This window comes from Herpailurus yagouaroundi, unplaced genomic scaffold (assembly GCF_014898765.1).
Source record: "Herpailurus yagouaroundi ecotype Mexico unplaced genomic scaffold, PumYag 141, whole genome shotgun sequence".
In the NCBI taxonomy this organism is placed as follows: domain Eukaryota; kingdom Metazoa; phylum Chordata; class Mammalia; order Carnivora; family Felidae; genus Herpailurus; species Herpailurus yagouaroundi.
In genome coordinates this window covers 22596258-22622250 of record NW_024412396.1, presented here as the reverse complement: position 1 = coordinate 22622250, position 25993 = coordinate 22596258, and the positions used below count along the sequence as shown (strand labels likewise).

The following is a 25993-nucleotide window of genomic DNA, read 5'->3' as shown; positions in this document are numbered from 1 at the left end:
AAGAAAAAGGGTTGCTACTCTAGCCTATATAAAAATATTACTGACATAAGTGAGGAAAGGACAAAGCTAATACAAAATCAATAAGGTTGCTTATGGTAACTGACAAACTCAGGAAATAATGATTTTAGGTAATAATAAAACTGGCCAGAGATTAGGTTGGGTACTATTAGTATTTCAAAATGCTTAACTCCTTAGACAAAAATCTACTTCATTTTTCATTCATATATAAATGTAAGAGTAGTAATAATAACCTGCTAGATATCTGAACCTTTTAAAATACATATAATCAGATTTGAGAAAGGTAAAGTTATTCTGTTTCAGACTCAGGGAAACCTCTTAGACTGTCCCCACAGATCCAGTCAGCTTAAACAAACTCTGCTGAGTGCAGTAAGGACTGGTATAAAAGGTATTTAAAGAATAGTATTCCTCTTGTAACTAATGTTTACAAAGTGAAGAAAAGATCTGTCAAAATTAATTAGACATTAAAGACATGCCTAATTGTCAATGACTACTCAAATGAAGACCTATAGTTAATCTACAGAAACCTGTATACAATTTATAAAAATCAATAGTCTAAAACATCCCAAAAAACACATACATAGCACTTAGAAAACTTATGACCTCTTATTCAGAGCATAAATGGTTTCATCTGACTGTATTTTTAAATTAAGATTTTTAAATAATAGGGCACCTGACTGGCTCAGTCTGTTGAGCATGTGACATTTAATCTGGGGGTTGTGAGTTTGAGCCCCATATTGGGTGTAGAAATCACTTAAGAAATAAATAAAAATTGGAGCTCCCAGGTGGCTCAGTCAGTTAAGCGGCCCACTTCAGCTCAGGTCATAATCTCACAGTCTGTGAGTTCCATTCCCGTGTCAGGCTGTGTGCTGACAGCTCAGAGTCTGAAGCCTGCTTCCGATTCTGTGTCTTCCTCTCTCTCTGCCCCTTCTCTGCTTGCTCGCTCTCTCTCTCTCTCAAAAATAATAAACATTAAAAAAAAAATTTTAATAAAAAAAAAAAGAAAAATTAAAATTAAAAAAAAAATGCATCTTTGGGGTGCCTGGCTGGCTCAGTCAGTGCAACATGTGACTCCTGATCTCAGGTTGTGAGTTTAAGCCCCACACTTGGGTGTAGGGATTTCTTAAAAATAAAATCTAAGGGAAAAAAAAGATTTTTAAATAACAGAAAAAAGAAATAAGCTCATTATTTGTTCAGAATATATAACTAAAGTGACTTAAAATAAATAGTAAACATTTACTGAAGGCTCTACAGTATGATTTCATTTAATGCTTGCGACAACTCTACCAACTATGTTTACAGGTAAGGAAAACTGCGGCACAAGAAGTAGAGGAGCTAAGTGGTAGGGCCAGAATTCCAACCTCGGTAATACGGTTTCAGAGCCTTTCTGCTTAAACACTACACATTACCTTACTTGAATAAAGTCTCAAAATCACAAAAAACACTTCTCTGATCTTTCAAAATATGCTTCTGTTTATTTACATGTTTACTATAAAATTATCTTTAAGAAGTAGCTGATTGAGGGGTGCCTGGGTGGCTCAGTCGGTTGAGTGTCCAACTCTTGATTTCGGCTCAGGTCATGACCTCCCAGTTCATGGGATCGAGCTCTGTGCTGGGTTCTGCACTGACAGTGTGGAGCCTGCTTGCGATTCTCTCTCCCCCTCTCTCTCTTTCTCTCTGCCTCTCCCCAATTCACGTGCACTCCCTCTCTCTCTCTTAAATAAACATAAAAACAAAGTAGCTGACCAACAAATTAAAACAAAAGAGGTATAAATACAAGCTAATCAATATTATTTTAATATTCATCACCTCCAAAAGTAATTACCTCCAGTTGTTCCTTCTGGGTAAACCCTTTCATGCTTTTTCCTGAGGCATGGCCAACGAAAGTCATCACTCTAATAATTGGTTGATGCTTTAAAAGCATTTCCGCAATTTCTTGAACACTATCTCGAAATGAAGAGAAGATCATAACTCTGGTCTCAGCACATTTCTTTTCCGAGGCATTTTGAGCTACATAACAAAAAAACACTCTCATTACAATTTTTTTTAAAAGCAATATACAAAAAGTATTTCAAAATACAACCCTGAAACTATATACTAATGAATGATAATTCTTTCAAAAAAGTAATTTAAAATGTCTTAAACCTTTGCTGGTTTCTTCCTACCTTCTCTAGTAATTTTAATGTTCTTGGCTCCCTACCTCTCATTGGCTATCATAATAATCCTAAACAAATCATTGGCTGTCATAATAATCCTAAACAAATCAAATAAAAATCCTAAACAAATCAAATAAACATTACCTGAATCCCTTTTAACCAGTACTTCAATTCATGCATGATGCCTGTTATTCACCTTTACTTTCTAAGTCAGAATCACAGAATTGTAGAGCTCCCACTGATTTCATAAATATTTCCTTTTCTTTTTGTTCACTAAAGGCAGTTTCTTAATGCAGGCCATAGCATTCTGTCCCTGAATCTAAGATACTTGTAAATTCTCCAAGGTTAGGGGCACCTGGGGGCTCAGTCTGTTAGATGTCTGACTTGGGCTCAGGTCAGGATCTCACAGTCTGTGAGTTCAAGCCCTGCATCGGGCTCTCTGCTGTCAGTGCAGAGCCCAATTTGGATCCTCTGTCCCTCTTTCTCTCTCTGCCTTTCCCCTGTTTGTGGTCTCTCCCTAAAATAAATAAATGTTAAAAAAATTTTTTTTTTTAATTCTCCAAGTCTAACTATAGAATATACCCTATAGTCAATCACAAAGCTGATCCCAGTATCTCTGTGCTTGGGAGGTAGTAGAATACACAGAATAATTACATGATCTTTGAGGGTGGGCCACTTAATTTTCTGGGTTATGTGAAACCGTGACAGTTAATCTTTTTAAGCTTTAATTTCTTCATATCTAAAATGAATTGAATATAAAGTATATAGACTTGCACAAAGCAACTGGTTAATAATTGAATGTTGTATGAGGTTTTCTTGTTATTTACTTTTAAGCTTGCTTAGGACTTTGACAATCCTTTTCTTTCTTAGGATTTATGTTAATCTTTATGTGTGTGCCATACACTAAGCATTTTATATATTAACTCATTTAGTCTTCATAAAAACTCTAAGAATTAAATGATTTAATATATATAAAGTTAATTCACAATACCTAAGGAAAAAGCAACAGCTGTTGCAAAGAAATTATTCTAGATAAACCTTCTTTGAATTACCATAGCATCAAGCCTCTACATCTGACCAACTTGTGACCAACTGCTACTTTCAATGCAAAAACCCTATCAGCTTCAACAGGCTTTGCAGCCAAAGTTCTACCTTCTTTCCACTGAAGACCCTCTACAAAAGACATCAATAACTTACATATTGCCAAATTCAATGGCCACTTTTTTTTTTAATTTATTACCTTTATTTATCTTGAGAGAGAGATAGAGTGTGAGCGGGGGAGGGGCAGAGAGAGAGGAAGACACAGAATGCAAAGCAAGCACCAGGCTCAGAGCTATCAGCACAGAGCCCAACGCGGAGCTTGAACCCACAAGCCATGAGATCATGACCTGAACCAAAGTCAGATGTTTAACTGACTGAGCCACCCAGGCGCCCCAATGGTCACTTTTTAGTTCATTTTACCAACCTCTCAGCAGCATCTAACACAGTCCACTACTTCTCACTGAAATAGTCTCTTCCCTCAGCTTCTCTGCCATTCGCTTGTTCAATTTCTTTCTTAACCTCCTTTGTGGTGGTTTTTTGCTCTGATTTTTTTTTTAGGATTTTATCTTAAAGTAATCTCTACACCCAACATGGGGCTTAAACGCACTACCCTGAGATCAAGAGTCACATGATCCACCAACTGAGCCAGCCAGACATCCCCCCCAACTTTAAAAGGACTACATTCTAGGCCTTCTCTTGTCTCTAAACTGTATTCCCGGTAATGTGATCATAACCATTTCTGAAACTTTAAATATTACCTTTATGGTGAAGACTCCAAAATTTATTCATATATATGTAGAGAATATACATATTCTATAAAAATAGCCCAGATCATTCTTCTGAGATCCTGTTTCACTTAGTCAGTACTTACATATCTCTACCAACATATCTCAAAAGCATCTAAAAGTGCATGTTCTTTCTTCTGTATGCTGTTCCTAATTTTTTTTGTTCATACAATTACACACACACACACACACACACACACACACACACACACACAGGATTCCTTTTATTTTTCTTATATCCTATGTCCAATCTACCAGCAAATACTGTTGGCTCCAAATTCAAAGTATATGTAGAATCTATAACCACTCAGCACCTCCACTACTACCATCTTGGCACCAGCCACCATCATCTGGCATCTTCTTAAACATGACAATAGTCTCCTAAGATGCTAATGTTTACACTCTGCAAAAGCTACCACAGTTATCTTTTAAAAATGTAAGTCAGGGGTGCCTGGGTGGCTCAGCTGGTTAAGCATCTGACTTCAGCTCAGGTAATGATCTTGCAGTTCGTGAGTTCGAGCCCCGTGTCAGGCTCTGTGCTGACAGCTCAGAGCCTGGAGCCTGCTTTAGATTCTGTGTCTCCCTCTCTCTGCCATCCCGCACTCATGCTCTGTCTCTCACTCTAATACATAAATATTATAAAAAAAAAAAAAAAAAAATTAAAGGCACCTGGGTGGCTCAGTCAATTAAGTATCAGACTTCGGCTCAGGTCATGATCTTGTGTTCGTGAGTTCAAGCCCGACATCAGGTTCCCTGCTGTCAGCGTGGAGCCTGCTATGAAACCTCTGTCCCTCTCTCTCTGCCCCTCTCACACTTGTGTGCTTTCTCTCAAAATAAACATTAAAAAAGAATGTCTTTAAAAATTAAATACATAAATACATAAATAAAATGTAAGTCAGAACACATCACTCTCCTGCTCTAAAGGTCCCTCTAACAGTTTCACAAAGCACAAACATTTGTAAAATAAAAACCAAAGCCTTGACTTGGCCTATAAGCTACCTCTCCAATCTTTGCCTATACCACTCTTTTTTTTTCTTTAATGTTTATTTATTTTTGAGAGAGAGAGACAGAACATGAACAGGGGAGGGGCAGAGAAAGAGGGGGCACAGAGGATCCAAAGCAAGCTCTGCGCTGACAGCAAAATGCAGGGCTTGAACTCACCAACCTTGAGATCATGACCTGAGTTGAAGTCAGATGCTCAATCAACTGAGCCACCCAGGCACCAGGCCTGTACCACTCTTACACTACTCCAGCACATTGGTTTGTTTACTGATCCTCAATCATACCAAATACCCTATTGATTCAGGGACTTTGAATCTACTATTCTCTCTGCCTGATATGATCATCCCCCAGAAATACACAAGGCTTGCTACCTCACTTCCATCAGGTAATGACTCAAACATCACCCTAGAGATAAGCTTTCTCTAACACTCTATATAAAACAGCACTCCTCCATGACTATTTCCTTACCTGCCTTACTTCTCCCCACTATTATATATTGTTTTACTGTCTGCTTGCCTTCTATTGCCCCAGATTGACTTTTCTTTTTCATATAATACCTTATTCTTAGCATTCCCACCATGTCCCTTGTCCCACCCTCCCAAAATTTCTCAAAATCTTCTTTTTTACATTTATTATCCAGGGTAATTAAAAGCCCATCTTCCCCATAAAGTCAGAGTTTTAGCTCTTTCAGTAACTTTGTCTTGCCTTGAAGCTACTAAACATGACTTACTATTCCATGACTTGAAATGTTCAACTACAACTTCTTCTAACTTCTTTAACTTTGGATGACTATAGACAAAAGTTTTATCTTTATCTCCTGCAAAACAAAAACCAAAAAATCATTCTATATTTTCTATATTCAATTAATGTATTTTAATTATCCTTTTCAAAATAGATTTGTTAAATCTTACTTTTTTTCTGTTCATTTAAATACTAAGTAGCATCTAGGTAGCACATAAGCCCTACTATAAAATAAACTTTGAATTTTTATTATAATTTCATTCTGAAAGAGAATCCAGATGAAATCAGAAGCAAAGTAGATGGGAAAAATAGGTTTTGAATTAAGCTTTAAATCAGTTTTTGGTAGTTCAAAGAATTTTCACTAACAGTAACAACTACTACCATCTATTTAAAGTTTATAACCTTGAATATATACTTATCCTAACTTAAAGAATAAAATCTTTAAGCATTTAACAGATCCACTGCCACAGAAATAAAAGTGATTATAGATAATTTGGATCAATGAAGCCTAATTTCAAAATTAATCTGATAAAGAAATAATATAAAGTTTTAAAAGAAAAACCAGACCTTTTTGGATAGTAGAAGAGCCACTTGCTGAAGTACCACGTGTATGTGCAAACATGCACTCTAGATGATTATAGAGTTTCATGAAGTCTTCATTTCGGCTAAGTTCATTTTTTGCCCGAGTCATTCCTTCAGAAATTAAGTAAAGATTTTCCAAATTAACAAATAAGTTAATCAAATTTATTATTCATTAAAAAGAAATTAGGGGCCCCCGGGGTGGCTCAGTCAGTTGAGCATCAAACTCTTAATTTCGGCTCATGTCATGATCTCATGGTTCGTGAGTTCAAGCCCCGCAGCGGGCTCGACACTCAAGGTGCAGAGCCTGCTTAGGATTCTCTCTCCCTCTCTCTGCCTCTCCCCAGCCCCTCTCTAAAAATAAATAAATACAGCTTTAAAAAATAATAAAATAAAAAATAAAAGAAATTAAACTTTAGCCATGAATACAAATTTTTCTAATTTAAACATAAAAACCAGCAACTGTTTTCAGTTCCACAGTCACATATGTATTAAATGGCTTGCTTTTTACTACCAATTTATCAAAAACAAAAAAACAGTCATTTGTTACATAACTATTACATTGCTTTTTGTTTGTTTTATTTTGTTTTGTTAAATAATCTCTATGCCCAACGTAGGGTTTGAATTCATGACCCCAAGATCAAGAGCTGCATATTCTACTGAGTCAGCCAGGCACCCCTATTTTATTGCTTTTTAAAATAAAGCATTTTGGATGCACCTAGGTGGCTCAGTGGGTTAAGCATCCAACTCCTGACTTTAGCTCAGGTCATGACCTCACAGTTTGTGAGATTGAGACCCATGTTGAGCTCTGCACTGAGCATGAAGCCTGCTTGGGATTCTCTCTCTCCCCTCTTCTGTCCCTCCCCTGCTCATACTCCCTCTCTTTCAAATAAATAAATAAACATTTAAAATAAATAAAGCATTTAAAATTTTTTTTTAATTTTATTTTTGAGAGAGACAGAGCGTGAGTGGGAGAGGGGCAGAGAGAGTGGGAGACACAGAATCCAAAGCTGGCTCCAGGCTGTCAGCACAGAACCCAATGTGGGGCCTCAACTCACGAGATGGGAGATCATGACCTGAGCTAAAGTCAGATGCTCAACCAACTGAGCCACCCAGGCACCCCTAAAATAAAGCATTTTTAAGTAACCCAAGTGTTCAATATATCTTTAACCAAAATAATAACATGTCATTATTCCTTTAAATAATTTAATATATTTTACCTTTAGTTCCATCCATAATTCCACAAAGAAAGAAATATAATGATCTCATTCCCATTTGCTGCAATAATTCATAACCATGATATAAACTAATACAAATAGCAAACTCTCCCTCGATAATGCCTTGTTGTATTCCCTAGAAAAACAAGCACAGACCAAATTTAACCAAAGGAAGAAATAAAGGTACATGTTCTGTGTAGAATTTACTGCTCTATTGAAGGTCTACCTATAGAATATCATAGGACCTTGCTTTGGAAAGGGGCCAGTGTATTTTCCACATAAAATCTGTGCCTTTATTTTTTTTAATTCAATATGAAACTTACACTTTAAAGAGAATAAGTGAAGGAGAGAAATATTTATCATATACTGTTTCTCATTACAGGTAAATTATTAGCAGTATGTATATTCATTTGTTCTTTCAAAACTATTTAACATATCAAGCATGGAGATAGATATTTGGGATATAATGGAAAATAAGTCACATATTGGCCTATCCTCATAAATGTTACTGGCACCAGAACAGAATTTAATCAGACAGTTTAACACTAACATTTAACACCACACATACATACTGTAGTAACATGTGACACTGTCTTAGCACCAGACACTGTTCTAAGCACATCACTTACACAAACTCACTTAATCTCAACACCTGGGAGGTAGGTATTATGGTTATGCCCATTTTATAGATGAGGAAACTGTAGAGCCAGTATTTGAATCCACAAACTCTGGCTCAGGGTACTTGTGCTTTTAACCACTACTCTCAATCTTTTACCTCAGCCACAATGGCTAGTTCACTGACTCCTTCATACCATCATTCAATGCCTCTGTTCTTTTGCACATGCATTACCTCTCAGTTCAAAGAATGACTCAGTGCCTTTTTGTATTTGTGAGCATCTCTTCTAACTTTGGACCTAGCTTGATGGGTATATTCCTATCCATCTAATTTTTTCCTAAGAAGATTAGAAATAAGAAACTTACTATGATGCTCTAGGTCTAAAAGTTAGTTAGAATCTACCCTCTCATAGCACTTTGATTTTGCAACACAGAAATGAACTAAAATACCAAGTCTTTATTAAAAGTTAGAAGATAAAATTAACTTAATTCAAAGCATTAAGGTGCATTCTTGCTAGATTTTTTTCATGCTTTTATGAACTACATAAATCATATCAGAATTCTTGATGAGCTAATATATACCAAGAAAACAACCATTATTTACATTTTATCATAGCACTAAAACTTAATCTCTTCAAAATTAATTTAAAAATACCTACCACAATATTTGGAGATGGGTTTTTCCTAAACTGATCTCTTGCCAAAATTATCTGGTATTTTGTTAGATTAGGGATATCCCTTCTCATCAAAACATTCCTCTGAATCAAAGAACTGGCAAATGCTTCCAAAACCTGAAAATTTCAATGAAATTTAGTTTAAGCTTAATTTAAAGTCCTTTTTCAAGTGGCGCCTGGGTGGCTAAGTTAGTTGCTTAACTAACTTAACTAACCGACTGAGCCACCCATGTGCCCCAATTTATTTTTTTAACTTACTTAACTTACTTAACTAACTTACTTAACTAACATGACTTCAGCTCAAGTCATGAGCTCACAGGTGGGTTCGAGCCCCACATCAGGCTCTGTGTTGACAGCTTGGAGCTTGCTTCGGATTCTGTGTCTCCCATTCTCTCTGCTCCTCCCCTGCTCATGTGCTCTGTCTCTCTCAGAAATAAACATTAAAAAAATAAAGTCTTTTCTCAAATATAATCATTTCCTCACACATTAAAATAGAAGTCATATATTAATTGAAGTTTGTCTTACGTTTTGATGTAAACACAGCAAAATAACAAAACTTGAGTACTTAACATTTATCCCCAGAAAACATCCATATGAAAGTCAGCATAACCAATTACTAGATCCAACTATAATTTAAGAACATATATGTTGGGGTGCCTAGGTGGCTCAGTCGGTTGAGTGTCCGACTTCAGCTCAGGTCATGATGTCACAGTCTGTGAGTTCAAGCCCCATGTCAGGCTCTGTGCTGACAGCTCAGAACCTGGAGCCTGCTTCAGATTCTGTGTCTCCCTCTCTCTCTGCCCCTCTCTTGCTTTCTCCTTCTCTCAAAAATAAACATTAAAACATTTTTTTTTTAAATAACAAGACATACATGTTTATCTGTGTATTTCTTAAGTCCCTTTCCTCCCCAACCCACACACACTATAATCTAAGCACAATTAATGGAGGACTTTTAATTTCTCACTGATGCATCTCAATATGAAGAACAAAGTCTGGCATATAGGTAAATATTTGCAGTCTGGCTGACTAAATCAAAATGCCTTGAGTACATTCAATGTGATTTGTTGATTCATTCTTTCAAGAAATATTTATTAAGCACCTAGTATATGTCAAGCATTGTCCTAACGGCTGAGAATTTGTAGCTGAGACAAATGAAGTCACTACTTTCATAAAAACGTATATCCGATGAAGGGAAGCAAAGAATAAAGAGTGAACAAAGAGATAAACGTACAAGAACCTAAAACACAGTAATACTATAGTTTTTGAGGGAAAGGTAAACAAAGATAGTCTCTCTGAAGAGGTACTATTGGAACCGACATCTGAATGCTGACAGGTTTTGAGGAAAGAGCCAGAGGAAACAGCATTCGAAAGGTCCTGATGCAGGAATGAGTTTGATGGCAGAGGGAAGGAAAACAGAGACTTCCCGATGAAGACCTACTACAACAATACAGTTGTATAACAGTTTAAACTTTTGCCTAATTCATATTTCCTAAAATAGGGCAATTTAGTAGAGTTTTATTTTTCCTCCCTTCCAGTTTTGCTGATCATAATACCTACAGAAGTACTCTAAAAATATCAATGAAATTAAATGCCTACTATATGTGTTTATAAAAATTATAATTTTTAGATCCTTATAAATGCAATGATTTTAATCATGAGAAAATGTATTAGTATTAAGGAAGTGATTATTACATCAAAATAAAAAGCTTCCGGGAGCTCCTGGCTGGCTCAGTTGGTATAGCATGCAACTCTTGATCTTGGGGTCGTGAGTTCAAGCCACATGTTGGGTGAAGAGTTTACTTTAAAAAAATAAATTGGGACACATGGGTGGCTCAGTCGGTTAAGCATCCGACTTCAGCTTAGGTCATGATCTCGCAGTTTCTGAGTTTGAGCCCTGCGTTGGACTCTGTGCTGACAGCTCGGAGCCTGAAGCCTGCTTCAGATTGTGTGCCTCCTTCTCTCTCTGCCCCTCCCCCACTTGTGCTCTGTCTCTATCAAAAATAAATAAATGTAAAAAAAGTAAAAAAAAAAAATTAATAAAGTAATAAATAAATAGGCATTGCAAAGGAAACCATAGTCAATGATATAGTAACATCGCATGGTGACAGATGGTAGTTACAATTGTGATGAGCATAGCAAAACATATAAACTTGACAAATCACTATTTTGTACACCTGAAACTACTGCAACATTTCACGACAACTATATTTAAATAATTTTTTTTTTAATTAAAAAGGAGATGAGCGACACCTGAGTGGCTTAGTCAGTTAAGTACTGGATTCTGAATTTTGGCTCAGGTTGTTAGTTCGAATACCCTGCTTGGTTTTCTGTCTCTCTCTCTGACCTTCCCCCACCCTCAAAAATAAATAAATATTTTTTTTTAAGTTAAAATTTAAAAAAAGAGATGATTACTTGAAATTCTTTGCCATATCTTAAATTAGTAGTGCTTCAAATTTGTTACAATTTAAAAATATTAACCATAATCCTATAGAGCTTTTCTTTAAAAAGACTTATTAAGGGGCGCCTGGGTGGCACAGTCGGTTAAGCGTCCGACTTCAGCCAGGTCACGATCTCGCGGTCTGTGAGTTCGAGCCCCGCGTCGGGCTCTGGGCTGATGGCTCAGAGCCTGGAGCCTGTTTCCGATTCTGTGTCTCCTCTCTCTCTGCCTCTCCCCCGTTCATGCTCTGTCTCTCTCTGTCCCAAAAATAAATAAAAAACATTGAAAAAAAAAATTTTTTTTTAAAGACTTATTAAAGGTTAAATGATAAATGAATATTTTGGTTATCTATTTCTGCATTACAAAGTACTTCAAAACATAATAAATTAAAACAACTGGGGCACATGAGTGGCTCAGTTGGTTAATCATCTGATTTTTGGTTTCAGCTCAAGTCATGACCTCACATTTCATGAGTTCAAGCCTTGTGTTGAGCTCTGTGCTGACAGTGTGGAGCCTGCTTGGGATTCTCTCTCTCCCTCTCTGTCTCTCCTCAGCTTATGTGCATGCATGCTTTCTCTCAAAATAAATAAATTAAAAACTTAAAAAAACAAACTCAATTAAAAAAACATTTACTCACGATTCTAATTCTTCAGATAAGAATTCAAGCAGTAATGCTAAGTTAATGTCAGTTAAGCTTCCAACTCTTGATTTTGGCTCAGGTCATGATCTCACGGTTCATGGGATAGAGCCCCATGTCGGGCTCTATTCTGGTGGTGAGGAGCCTCCTTGGGATTCTCTCCCCCACACCCCCGGCCCTCATCAAATAAATAAATAAAACTTAAAAAAAAAAAAAAAAGAATTCACTAAGTGCTCAGGTCAAGACACCACAGTAACAATGAGCACACCTAACACACAGATCTTGGTTTGAAAATACCAATCTCCCATAAAAGGAACAAGAATTTCCTGGAGAAATGGTCCATTCCATGGCTGGGACACAAGAAAAACTTAATGAGGATGAAACATCTTGTGATGCCAGAAAGTTAAGCATTAAAAAAAACAAAAAGGCACAAGCCCAAAAACCACAAGGAGCTCTAAATGGCCAAAGCTGAAGCAATATGAGCAACAAAATTAATAATGACAGTATTAAATTGTAGTGCATAGAAAAAAATAAATACCTATTAGTCTATATTGATACAAAGAACTGAATTAGTAAATGAAGGAGAAGAAACAGGTCTTCATTATATAAGAATTCAAGTTGACAACATGAAAGAATGAGGAAAAGGAGAAACCATGATTATGCAAACAGAAATAACTGTAGCAGGCAAGAACCATTATTGCATGCTAAAATTGGAGGGCACAGGCAAAAACCTCTTTGATCTTGGCCACGGCAACTTCTTACTCAACATATCTCTGGAGGCAAGGGAAACAAAAGCAAAAATGAACTACTGGGACCTCATCAAAATAAAAAGCTTTTGCACAGCAAAGCAAACAATCAGCAAAACTAAAAGGCAAACGGAAGAATGGGAGAAGATATTTGCAAATGACATATCAAAGGGTTAGTATCCAAAATCTGTAAAGAAATTATCAAACTCAACATCCAAAAAACAAATAATCCAGTGAAGAAATGGGCGAAAGACATGAATAGACACTTCTCCAAGGAAGACATCCAGATGGCCAACCGACACATGAAAAATGCTCAACATCACTCATCATCAGGGAAATACAAATCAAAACCACAATGAGATACCACCTTACACCTGTCAGAACGGCTAACATTAACAACTCAGGCAACAGATGCTGGCAAGGATGCAGAGAAAGAGGATCTCTTTTGCATTGTTGGTGGCAATGCAAGCTGGTGCAGCCACTCTGGAAAACAGTATGGAGGTTCCTCAAAAAACTAAAAATAGAACTACCCCATGACCTAGCAAATGCACTACTAGGCATTCATCCACGGGATACAAGTGTGCTGTTTCAAAGGGACACATGCACCCCCATGTTTATAGCAGCACTATCAACAACAGCCAAAGTATGGAAAGAACCCAAATGCCCCATCAATGGATGAATGGATAAAGAAGATGTGGTATATATATACAATGGAGTATTACTCAGCAATCAAAAAGAATGAAATCTTGCCATTTGCAACTATGTGGATGGTACTGGAGGGTATTATGCTAAATAAAATCAGTCAGAGAAAGACAAAAATCATGACTTCACTCATATGAGGACCTTAAGAGACAAAACAGATGAACATAAGGGAAGGGAAACAAAAATAATATAAAAACAGAGAGGGGGACAAAACAGAAGAGAATCATAAATATGGAGAACAAACTGAGGGTTGCTAGAGGGGTTGTGGGAGGGCGTATGGGCTAAATGGGTAAGGGACATTAAGGAATCTACTTTTGAATTCACTGTTTCACTATATGCTAACTAATTTGGATGCAAATTTTAAAAAATTTAAAAAAAATTATATAAATAAAATAAAATAAAATAGGCCAAAGTATGTTGAGAAATAGGACGTTCAAGTAGTCTCACAGTATCTCCCCAATGGAAATCTCTATACTATTTGTGCATATTTCCTGAAAATCTAAAACTAATGTAAAATAAAATGTCAAAAGTCAAAAATTCTGTCAGGGCACTGCAGGGACAGCTAATCTCTGCTCTTTGATGTCTAGAGCCTCAAATAGCTGGAGGTTAAGGGTTAACATACCTCGACTGGGGCCATATGTCTATGCCTTCGATTCTAGCTATCTACTGTTTCCTCATTTCTCCTGAACATGGCTTAGCTGAGTTTCATCATGGCTTACTTAGGTTTTATCACATTCTGCTGGTGAAAGTGAGTCACAGAGCCAGTCTAGATTGGAGGGAAAAGGAAATGCATCTTCTCTCTCCATGGGATGAGTGTGAAAAATTTGCAGGTATCTTTAATCCATAACAATGAAGATATGAAAACAAAATGTTCTTTTTTTAAAAATTTTTTTTTCAACGTTTATTTATTTTTGGGACAGAGAGAGACAGAGCATGAACGGGGTAGGGGCAGAGAGAGAGAGGGAGACACAGAATCGGAAACAGGCTCCAGGCTCTGAGCCATCAGCCCAGAGCCTGACGCGGGGCTCGAACTCACGGAGCGCGAGATCGTGACCTGGCTGAAGTCGGACGCTTAACCGACTGCGCCACCCAGGCGCCCCACAAAATGTTCTCTTAGCATGACACTAATTATGAACTATAGAAAAAGAATGTGTTACCTCAAATTTTTCCCATTGGATGTGATGACTGTCTAAGCAATTTCTCAATCACTGTAATACTGACAATTGGCCCAGATAATTCTTTGTGGTTGGAGGTCTATCCTGTTCGTTACAGATGTTAAGCAGCATTCTTAGTCTCTACATATTGGGTTCTACTAGCAACTGTACTCTACCCTTTCCAGTTATGACAACCAAAACTGTGTCAAGACTGCCAAATGTCACCAGGTGGGCAAAACTGCCTCCAGCTGAGAATCATTGCTGTATAAGAGACCCAGGAAGAAAATACTGAAAATATATTTTCTTATAAAGAAGCTTCTGTTTACATCTGGACATGTATTCTAAGTGTGTTCACTACATGAAAATTCAGTGAGCTATACACTTAGGTTTTCTATGCTCTGCTATTTATATGCCTGTGTGTGTGTGTGTGTTTTAATAGGTGTATTTTAAAAAATAAGGTTGGGGGTGCCTGGGTGGCTCAGTCGGTTGAGCGTCCAACTTCGGCTCAGGTCATGATCTCACAGCTCGTGAGTTCGAGCCCCGCGTTGGACGCTGTGCTGACAGCTCAGAGCCTGGAGCTTGCTTCTGCTTCTGTGTCTCCCTCTCTCTCTGCCCCTAACCCACTCACATTCTGTCTCTGTCTCTCTCAAAAATAAATAAACAGGGGCGCCTGGGTGGCGCAGTCGGTTAAGCGGCCGACTTCAGCCAGGTCATGATCTCGTGGTCCACGAGTTCGAGCCCCGCGTCAGGCTCTGGGCTGATGGCTCAGAGCCTGGAGCCTGTTTCCGATTCTGTGTCTCCCTCTCTCTCTGCCCCTCCCCCGTTCATGCTCTGTCTCTCTCTGTCCCAAAAATAAATAAATGTTGAAAAAAAATTTTTTAAATAAATAAATAAACATACATTAAAAAAAAACAATTTTTTAAATAAATAAATAAATAAATAATAAAAAATAAGGTTGTTATTGGCTTGTAGAAATGGTCCATCATTTTATATTTCCTCTTTAACTAATAGTAACTAACAAAACAGAGTACTCATTCCAAAAATATTAATTTCAAAGAATATTTCAAATACTAATAATATAAAATGATATAAATATGTAATATGCTCACACCAGATTCTAAAAAATAAAATACATTATCAGTTCATTCATCAAAACCCTGAATTGTGATACAAATGTCTTACCTGGATATATGCCTTTTGGATGGCTACAAGTTCTTCACCAAGGGGAACAACTAGCTTTTCAACTCGTCTTTCATGAGAGTATGGCAAAATATCTGGAGAATCTTCAGAACGAAGTTCTATCTGCCCAATTCGTAGGTTAGTAATAACCTGTTGAACAGCCTACACAAAATCAAGTACGATTATAATTATATTACATGTTAAATTTTTAGTTTAGGCTACCAACAAAAATAAAATAGTGGTAAAATTCATATTAAACCTTTTTTAAACTATAATAGTGGTACAATAGGAGGATAAGGCTTTGAAACATCTTTTATGCAGCCTTTCCAGCCAAGCATCTAAAAAATAAGAATATTAGTAAACATCCAATAAGCTCCTCAAACATATTTTGCACCTTTCAATGGGAGTGATATATTCCTTCATCTACATCTTATGAAGACTCAGACAAAACAGAAGCTTTAGATTAGCAAATAAATCACCAAAACATTATGTAACATAGTCAATTTTAGAGCCAGAACTACAACCCAGATTTCCTTGTTTTCTGTCAAACACTTTTGTCCAATGGTGTGTGTGTGTGTGTGTGTGTGTGTGTGTGTGTGTGTGTGTGTAGAACAGAGAAGTCTTGTTACTATTAAATGACACAAACATATCTTAGAAGTACTTTACAAATTGACTTGTTAAGAAATTGAGGGGATAGGGTATATGCTACACTAAATCAATTATTGATAAATTAGAATATTTTCCAGTATATATAATATGAATATATTTCTGGATATACTGTACTTCTAAATTTTCTTCACTGAAAGCTTATACAAAAGTTGAATTGTAATTTCAGGGAACTGGAGCAAAAACATAAATTCAAATACTGACAGTGTGATCAAAGTTGAAAGAAAGGGGCACCTGTGTGCCTCAGTCGGTTAAGAGAATCTTGATTTCAGCTCAGGTCATGATCTCACAGTTAGTGAGATCGAGCCCTAGCACAGCACAGAGCCTGCCTAGGATTCTCTCTCCCCCTTTCCCTGCCCCTCCCCTGGTAGTGCTCATGCACGCACACTCTCTATCTCCATCGCAAAATAAATAAATAATTTTTTTTTTAAAGTTCAAAGAAACTTAAAGACTCCACCAAAAAAACTTAGAATAAATGAATTCAATAAAGTTGCAGGATACAAAACTATTATACAGAAATCTGTTGCATTTCTATAGACTAGTAACAAAGAAGTAGAGAGAGAAATGAAGAAAACTCAATTTACAACTGCACCCAAAAGAATAAAATACCTAGAAATAAATGTAACCAAAGAGGTGAAAGACCTATTGCAGCATTATGTACAATAGCCAAGATATGAAAGCAATCCAATTGTACCTCAATAAATATGTGAGATACCTCACATGTGATATATATATACATATACATGTGTGTATATGTTACACTCACACACACACACACACACACTGATTATGCAGCCATAAAAAATGAAATCATGCCATTTGTGACAACATAGATGGACATTGATATGCTAAGTGAAATAAGTCAGAAAAAAACAAATGCCATATTATTTCACTTATATGTGGAATCTAAAAATCAAAACAAACAAGACTCTTAAATATAGAAAATAAACTGGTGATTGCCAGAGAAGAGGTGAGTGGGGGAATAGGCAAAATAAGTGAAGTACAAACTTCCAGTCATAAAATAAGTTACAGGGATGAAAAGCACAGCATAGAGAATATAGTCAATAATACTGTAATAATGTTATACAGTGACAAATTGTGACTTTAATTATTGTGGTGAGCACTGAGTAATGTATAGAATTGTCAAGTCACTAATGTGGGACACCTGAAACTAACATAACATGTCAACTATACCTCAATGATAATTTTTTTTCAAAAAAGAATTGAAAGAAAGAATAAATAAACCAATGTGGGGGTGGGAGGCAGTGGGGAGAATCTGAAAGTGTCTAGAAATTAAGAGCTTTATTTTTATTTTAATGTTTATTTATTCTTGAGACAGAGCAAAAGAGACAGTGGGAGAGGGGAGAGAGACAGAGGGAGACAGAAGATCTGAAGTGGACTCCAAGCTGATAGCAGAGAGTTTGATGCGGAGCTTGAATTCATGAACCATGAGATCATGACCTGAGCCAAAGTCAGATGCTTTACTGACTGAGCCACCTGGGCGTCCCAAGAGCTTTTTTTTTAAAGCTAGAAAAGCCTCATAAGTTTTCAAAAAAACAAACAAAATATAATTGCATATATATATTAGTTTTTAAGTAAGGTCTACCCCCAATGTGGGCCTTGCGCTTACAATCCTGAGATCATGAGTCATACGCATTACTGACTGAGCCAGCCAGGTGCCCCAAACTAAATATAATTTCAAATTATATTTTTATAAATGTATTATATAAATTTATATAATATCAATTTAACAAATCATATAAAATCAATTTAACAAATTTATATATTATCAAATTATATAAATATAATTTCAAATAAAAAATACTCTAGAACAAGAATCCTATCTTAATCATCTTTGTATTCGTAACATGTGGTACAATACATAATATAGTACACTACAGTTACTGAGGGTCCACATAATCTGCAGAATTATGACCATTTTATAAAACTGAGTAAGACATTAATATTTTAACATTTATTCATTTTTGAGAGTGAGAGAGACAGAGCATGAGCAGGAGAGGGGCAGAGAGAGAGAGGGAGACACAGAATCCGAAGCAGGCTCTGAGCTGTCAGCACAGAGCCCAATGCGGGGCTCGAACTCATGGACCGCAAGATCATGACCTGAGCCGAAGTCGGACACTCAACCGGCTGAGCCACCCAGGAGCCCCAAGACATTAATATTTTTAATCATTCAATAAATATTTGAATGACTCCCACAGGCCAGGCATTGGGTTGATAATACAGCTATGACCAAGATAGACATAATCTCTATAATCATATAGCTACTATTTTCACGCGGGAAAAAGACAACAAATGAATAAGTAAAAGAATGACATATTATGATTAAGAACAAACACACACACAAGAGGAAATCACAACATAGGGAGAACTAACTTTTGATAGCTTAGTGTGAAACTTTTTGAAGTGTAACATTTCAGCAAAGACTTGAAAGATGACAAAAACCATCAAGCATGGGGGCACCTGGGTGGCTCAGTCAGTTAAGAGTCCAACTTCAGCTCAGGTCATGATTTCTCAGTTCATGAGTTCAAGCCCTGCATCAGGCTCTCTTCTCTGTCAGCAGAGAGCCTGCTTCAGATCCTCTGTTTCCCTCTCTCTCTGCCCGTCCCCCGCCCCCCCCCCGCCCCCACCGGTTCTCTTTTTCTTTCCCAAAATAAATAAATAAACTTAAAAAATAATAAAAAAATAAATAAAAACCATCAAGCATGTTTAAAGAGATTGGGGTAAGATCAGAGACAGTACAGAAATTTCTGAAAAAATATCAAGGCTATGAACAGAAGAAAAAAGTCTTACAACTTGACAGGATTGAAACTTATCATAGAAAGTCTTCAAAACTCAATACAGTAGACTATTCAGAGATACTAAGTTAGAGTGTCATGAGATGGGGTTCAAAATCTGCACTTTTATCCTCCTTTAATAAAGGAAACCAGAGCTCCCTGGAGAAATGATTGATTCCATGGCTGGGACATGAAAAATATTAAATGAGCATAAAATATCCTGTGATGCAAGATGGAAAGTGTTCAAAAGGAAAAAAAAAAGTGCATGTCCAAAAGAACATAGGTGCCATCTTAAAAGAGCTCCCAATGGCCAAAGTTGGAATAATCTGAGCAAAAAATTAATAATGATAACACGGGAATACAGCCCATAGATAAAAATAAATATCTATTAGTCCATATTGATACAAAGAATTGAATAAATTGGAGAGAAGAAATAGCTTTTCACTAAAATAAATATCTATTAGTCCATATTGATACAAAGAATTGAATAAATTGGAGAGAAGAGATAGCTTTTCACTACAAAAGAATTCACATTAACAAATGTAAAAGAAATGAGAGAAAGGAAACAATGATTAGGAAAATACCACAGAAATTGCTATTGCAAGCAAGAACCATCATTGGAAAACAGAGAGGATAACAGTAATTCTAAAACGCAGAAACTGGGAAGACATCACTTTAACCAAGTCAAAATTAACAGCAACAGCCGTAAGACAAATCAACATCATGTATTCTCTGATACCATGCCCTAAGAAAGGTACGGTATCACTTCTGGAGTATTCTTGCCAAAAAGGCATAACCTCACTCCAATGTTTTCATTAGAAAACATCAGACACACCCAAACTGAGGAATATTCTACAAAATAACTGGCAGCTACCTTTTTTTTTTTTTTTTAATGTTTTGGTGTTTTTTTTTTTTTTTTTTTTTTTAGAGAGAGCATGCAAGTGGGGAAGAGGGGGAGGGAGGGAAAGAGAAAGAGAGAGACAGAATCCCAAACAGACTCAATGCTTAGTATGGAGCCCTACGAGGGGTTTGATCCCATGAACCACGAGATTATGACGTAAGTCAGAAATCAAGAGTCAGATGCCTAACCAACTGAGTCACCCAGGTGCCCCTGGCATTTACTCTTAAAAGCATCAAGGTCATGGAAGACAAGAAAATACTGAGGAGCTATCACAGATAGGAAGGACTGACACATGACAACTAAATGCAATATGAGATCCTGGACCAGACAGACCCTGGAACTGAAAAGAACAGTGGGGGGTAAAGTGACAAATTCAAGCCAAGGTCTACAGAGTAGTTACTAGTATTGTACCAATGTTAATTTTCTGGTTTTATCAATTTTATTATGGTTCTATTTTAACATTAAGGGAAGTTGAGCAAAGGATAGAGATTACAATTTTTGCAAATTTCCTGTAAGTCTAAGTTATCTCAGACTTTAAAAAAAAATTTTTTTAATGTTCGTTTATTTCTGAGAAAGAGACAGAGCACAAGCAGGAGAGGATCAGAGGAAGAGAGAAACATAGTATCTGAAGCAGGCTACCAGCTCTGAGCTGTCAGCACAAAGCCCAACATGGGACTCAAACTCATGAAATGTGAGATCATGACCTGAGCCAAAGTCAGATGTTTAACCAACTGAGGCACCCAGGTGCCCCTCAAAATAAAACTTTAAAAGAACCCTGAAAATACAAACAATTTAAAAACCACTTATACTATGTACAAATTTAGTACTTTTAACAAACTACTTTAGGTTTCTTATGCACACTCACATCTGAAAACTACTAATGTAGAAAAAAACTCTTCCAACCAAGGTAGGCATGTTTAAGAAATGTAGTCTTGATGTCAAATTAAATACTAGAATGGCAAACTGATCTGGCCCCATACAAAAGTTCTTATATTCTCAACTGTTAATAAATGAAAAGACATTTTACTTACCTTTATATCACTACCTGGTGTGGCACTAAGAGCCAAGATTCTAAAATGATCTGTGTATTTGACTAGTTCTCTCACAACCTTAAAAAAAAAATTTTTTTTTAATTTCATCTATCCAATACAAAAATATCAGTGATTCTGTTAAACAAGCTATTATATTGTTCCAATGTTCTATTATCATTATTCCTTATTCAGAGTATTGATGGGCTAAGGGATGGAACTATCATTAGTCACATTACCTGAAAAGCAAATAATTCAAGTTCATACTCTACACCAATCAAAAACACTTTAGGGATTCTTATATACATAAAGCTACAATGTCAAGGCCTAATTAGAGGCAAATCGAAATAATGAGAGCTAATTCAAGGGCAAATGAAAGAAGGAGAGTCTACTCTCTGTGGTCTGGGCCACAGTTTAGCTTTACAGCTATATCCGTATACACACTTACCAGATTAAGATAAGTCATAACATAAAAATGGAAAAAAAAAATACCAGTATGAATTTAGATTTGAAATGGAAAAAAAAAAAATGTTTTAGGAAAAGACTTTAAAAACCCACCTCTCCTTTTAAATTCTAACACATTTTCTCAGTGGCACCAAAGCATCATTCTAGACTTTGCAGTATGATTTCAACCCACCCCTTCTGGTATGATTAATATTGGATATTTCACCAGATTCCCATATACCCCTTTACATGTGGTCCTTATATAGGCAAAAGGACCCCTAAGTAAACTCAACTGCAGGAACAGCTCTCAGTACCCCAGATTTCCACATTAGATATAGGAAACAGTTAAACCAGATTATCTAAAAACTGCTCTTATTTCAACCTATGTAAAGGATGAATTCAATGAGATACTGAATTTGGACTAATCTCAAAAAACATTTTTTTTTAATATAATAGAGAATACACAAAGATAAAATATCATACTTAATGTAGAATTGTTCTAAAAACTGATGCAAGACAAAATGTCCCTAATACACTATTCTTATGAAAGCGGGATTCTCAAGCATTTTGTAGAAGAGGAAATGATGCTGTGTTTGTAACCCAGGAAGCTACATTCTTCATGGACTTGGTGTGCCTGTTGGACTATATAATATTCAATACAGCGTAAACACTAAGGGGTATTTGGATATTAATGAAGTCAGTGTATGTCTCTTTGTACTCAATAAAAGCATCAATATTGTAATTAAAAAAATTAACAATGCTAGAAATTTTTTGCAAATAAAATAAATGAGTTAAAGTTGCTGAGTATTAGTAAATCTACAAAGTAAATTCACAGACTTAAAATTAAAATTTTTAAATGCCCCTCTCAAGCAGAAACATTAACACATTGGATATTAACTTGGAAAGATATTAATAATATATATATATATACACACACAGATATACATATGTGTATATATATATATACACACACAGATATATATATGTGTGTGTGTGTGTGTATATATATATATCCATTTCCTTCTTAAAATCAACTCTAAGAAAGAGAACTATTCTCTTCAGAAGATAACAAAGAGATATAATACAATAACACATAAAGTCCCCAAGGAAACTACAAATGCACAAACTGGAAGTAAAATTCATCTCTTTGCACTAAATAAAATCAATTTTCACTTGTATTCTTACTCTATACCTTCTCCCTGATATCACCAGCTTATAGTTTTAACTACCTACCACCTATATGCTGGTAATTTCCAAATCTGTATCTCCAGCTCAGAACTCCCCACTGAGATTGAAACTTGTCTCCCACTGCCCACTGGGCCTTGATAGCTAGATTCCTCACAGACACTTCAAACTCAACAATCTAAACTGCACTCATCTTTCCACAGTACTCAAATCTTCTTTGTCTCCAGAACTGTCCATCTCGACTAGAAGCACAATCTTCCAAGTCAGACACTTGGGAGTCATCCTAAATTGCTCCTCTCTCTCATCGTACACTCTACTTTTAGTCTTCTCTCTTCTAATCTCTTTTAAATCTTAAGTATCACCCCAGTAAACACTTTTCAATGAGTCTCCACTACCTACATCCCCAGTGTCCTACAAACAACATTCAAACTGCTAAGCATAAAATACAAATGCCTTCATGACCTGGTCTTCAAGTACCTCTCCAGCCATATCCCACCTCTTCACCTCTGTAATTCATATTCATGTGCCTTAAACAGAAGGCACTGTGTTAGGTATGTCCCATACATTATGTCAATCATTCTTGGTAACAACTCTTGACAGTTAAGTATGATTTCTACCTAGCTGCCAAGGAATGATACTGCATATCCACTACCAATCTTTGGATTATTATCTTACTTCCAAAACTCACCCATAACCTTATTTTGGATCACTGCCTCAATCAGGACTAGGCTTTCATCATCTACACCTGACACTAATGGTCTTGTCAAGAATTAAAAAAAAAAAAAAGACAGCACAGACACTGATTTGAATGAAGCAGTTCCTATCATCATCTATTCGTAAATAAGAGGCTGTTTCATAATGATAATACATCAATAACTTCCATCAACAAGTATTCACCAAAATACTCGTTAACAATATATTCACAGTACAAAATACTTTTAAATAAAATATTACCTGGCAATAAGCATAGTTTCCAAGAGCTTTATGAGCTTCATCAATAACTAGACACTTTATTTCAGCAGCCGGACAAGCTCCTCTAGAAAGATCATTTACCATGACTTGAGGTGTAAGAAAAAGGACTCTCTTACTGCGCCATATTTCCTTCCTGGTTAAAGCTTGAGTAGATCCTGTAAACAAAAGTGACATCCTACATTCTAAACACCAAGGCTATTATCTTTAAAATATTTATAAACAATCTGGCCTAATTTCAGAATGCAGCCCTGCTTGGTAATCTGCCTTCAGACAAGAACAATTTAACAAGTCATGGAAATGTTACGTTTTAAACTCTGCTGTGACCCAAATGTCAACTCTGGCTAAAAACAACAAAACTAGCCTGTCTTTAGAGAATTCCTACCAAAATGGCATATAATAGCTGCAGAGAAGTACCTTCTTCAACTGGGAAATCTTTCTGGGGAAGAAAGTCAGGAAACCTCATGTTCACTTACTAATGGGGTATACACACACAATCGCTTCAAAATGCTCAAACTACGGGGAGTCTCTGAAAATTGAATAAATCAGCCCTTTTCGTTAGGGCCAGACTTGCTACAAGTAGATAATGCCTTAAGGGAGAAGATGTAAAATACGGATATTGTGATCTGGGGCCTATTCCACATGGGTCAGGAATTCCTTTACTTCCATTTCCACCAGAATGCGTGCTCTTAATTTCAAATTAGCCCATTCTTTCTAAAATACCTGTCATTTCGGCCATGTGGGACTGCGGGATACCCATCACTCGGTAGCAAGCCTCTATCTGCTGTGTCACCAAAGGTTTCGTGGGGGCCATGAAGACCACCTTGCCAGAAGGAAACCAGCGGTAGAAATTGTACATGACCACGGCGGCAATAAAGGTCTTTCCCAATCCAGTCGGCAGACACACCAGCGTGTTGCAAAACAGAGAGGTCCGGGCAATGTGCAGCTGGTAGTCCCGCACTGGGCAATTAGTTGGGTAAATCCACAGGGCGCCCGCTGAGGTGCAGAAACCGCCATTCTCTAGACTCAGCTGCCGCTCTGCCTCGTACACTGCAACCAGCAATACATCATCGTCCGACTCCGGCGGAACCTCGGCAACCTCTACCGCTGGAGGACAACGTGCCCTGGAGATGCCAGGGCTCTGAGGCCGCTCAGGTCCAGAGTTGCAAGCCGGAGCCCCTGCGGATCGAGAAAAACTTGAGCCCCACGTCTGGAAAAGCGTTCTTTGCCGTCCGCTCATTAGGCCGACAACCACCAAACGCTTCTCTCGGACACTAGCAGTTGCAGCAGCTCAACCGCCATTCGGCTCCACATCGGTTACCTTCGCACACAACAGTGGAACGTGAAGGCGGGACTGCAGCCGGTTCATCTAGTTGAAAATACCGCCACTGAGTTTGCGTTGGAAATATAATTGGCTGGCTTCCCGGAAACTCTCGCGGCCTCCCGGAGACGCATGCGCATTGTTAAGGAGTTAGTCTAAATGTGGTCCGTAGTTAATTTCTTTACAGACTCTAAATCTAAGTTCCGTTCCCAAGGACTGTGTGTGTCCGGGCCTCATCGCTAAAGTGATACTGCTTAAAAAGATAAAAATAAATAACCTTGAGATACTAGGAACAACAGATACCATATTTTTGTGAATTTAACGTTTTTGAGCGTCTAACATTCCTTATTGGCTATGTTTTTAAATCAGAAGATGAGGTGAAAAGGATTTAGGTAGAATTAAATATCTAGTCTTATTTCTTTATCTAAACTGAGAAAAAAAAATGTCTCTTTTTCACAGTATTTGGAGAGGCAACCCGTTATGTTAATAGTTTTATTAAGAGTGAATGGTTTGGTCCTGTATTCATCGGGAAATCCAAAAGAAAAAAGTTAGGTTTTCCTGATACTCCACCATTACATCTTCATAAATGATACAGAGCAGTAAGCGTCAGTGTGGTATTATCTATTCTAGCAATAGCTTTCTACCTCAGACGTGGATATGATTCCCGACTTCTCCACTCTAAACCTTGGCAACTTGGAGTAACCTCTCTAAATTTGTTTCCTCGTGTATTGAGAAAAAGTACATTCACCTGAGGTTGTTTTGAACATTGATAACGTCACCCTCATCAGCAAGCAGTATCCTGTGTGTAGCTTCTTTACACCGTTTTATTTGCTCAAGTTTCTTGAACTTGCTTTTAGACAAACTTTCTCGTGTGTTTTTATTTCTTGGGCAGGGAAAGTGAAAAGTTGTATTTTAGTTTAATTTGTGTGAGTTTTAAAAGGGAGATGGTGGGGCATATGTTGTTCTGATGGACAAGCCAATTCAGGTGTGAATTTTTAGGT

At 36.9% G+C, this 25993-nt stretch overlaps 1 protein-coding gene across 4 annotated transcripts in view; it reads right to left on the bottom strand.

Annotated features, from left to right (window-relative positions):
- Positions 1-25118, bottom strand: part of FANCM (FA complementation group M) — a 70271-nt gene extending 45153 nt beyond the window's left edge. For 3 of the 4 annotated variants that reach the window (XM_040477048.1, XM_040477049.1, XM_040477050.1), the window contains exons 1-9: positions 24395-25118; positions 23657-23829; positions 21077-21154; positions 15687-15845; positions 8814-8945; positions 7543-7675; positions 6311-6436; positions 5733-5819; positions 1844-2028 (exon numbers count right to left, since the gene is read on the bottom strand). In XM_040477048.1, the coding sequence (XP_040332982.1) occupies positions 1844-2028; positions 5733-5819; positions 6311-6436; positions 7543-7675; positions 8814-8945; positions 15687-15845; positions 21077-21154; positions 23657-23829; positions 24395-24911 (1590 nt within the window). In that variant the 5' untranslated portion in view covers positions 24912-25118. The remainder of the gene's footprint in view (positions 1-1843; positions 2029-5732; positions 5820-6310; positions 6437-7542; positions 7676-8813; positions 8946-15686; positions 15846-21076; positions 21155-23656; positions 23830-24394) is intronic. The other variant, XM_040477047.1, reaches the window with a different exon arrangement.
- Between the last annotated feature and the right edge of the window lie 875 nt (positions 25119-25993).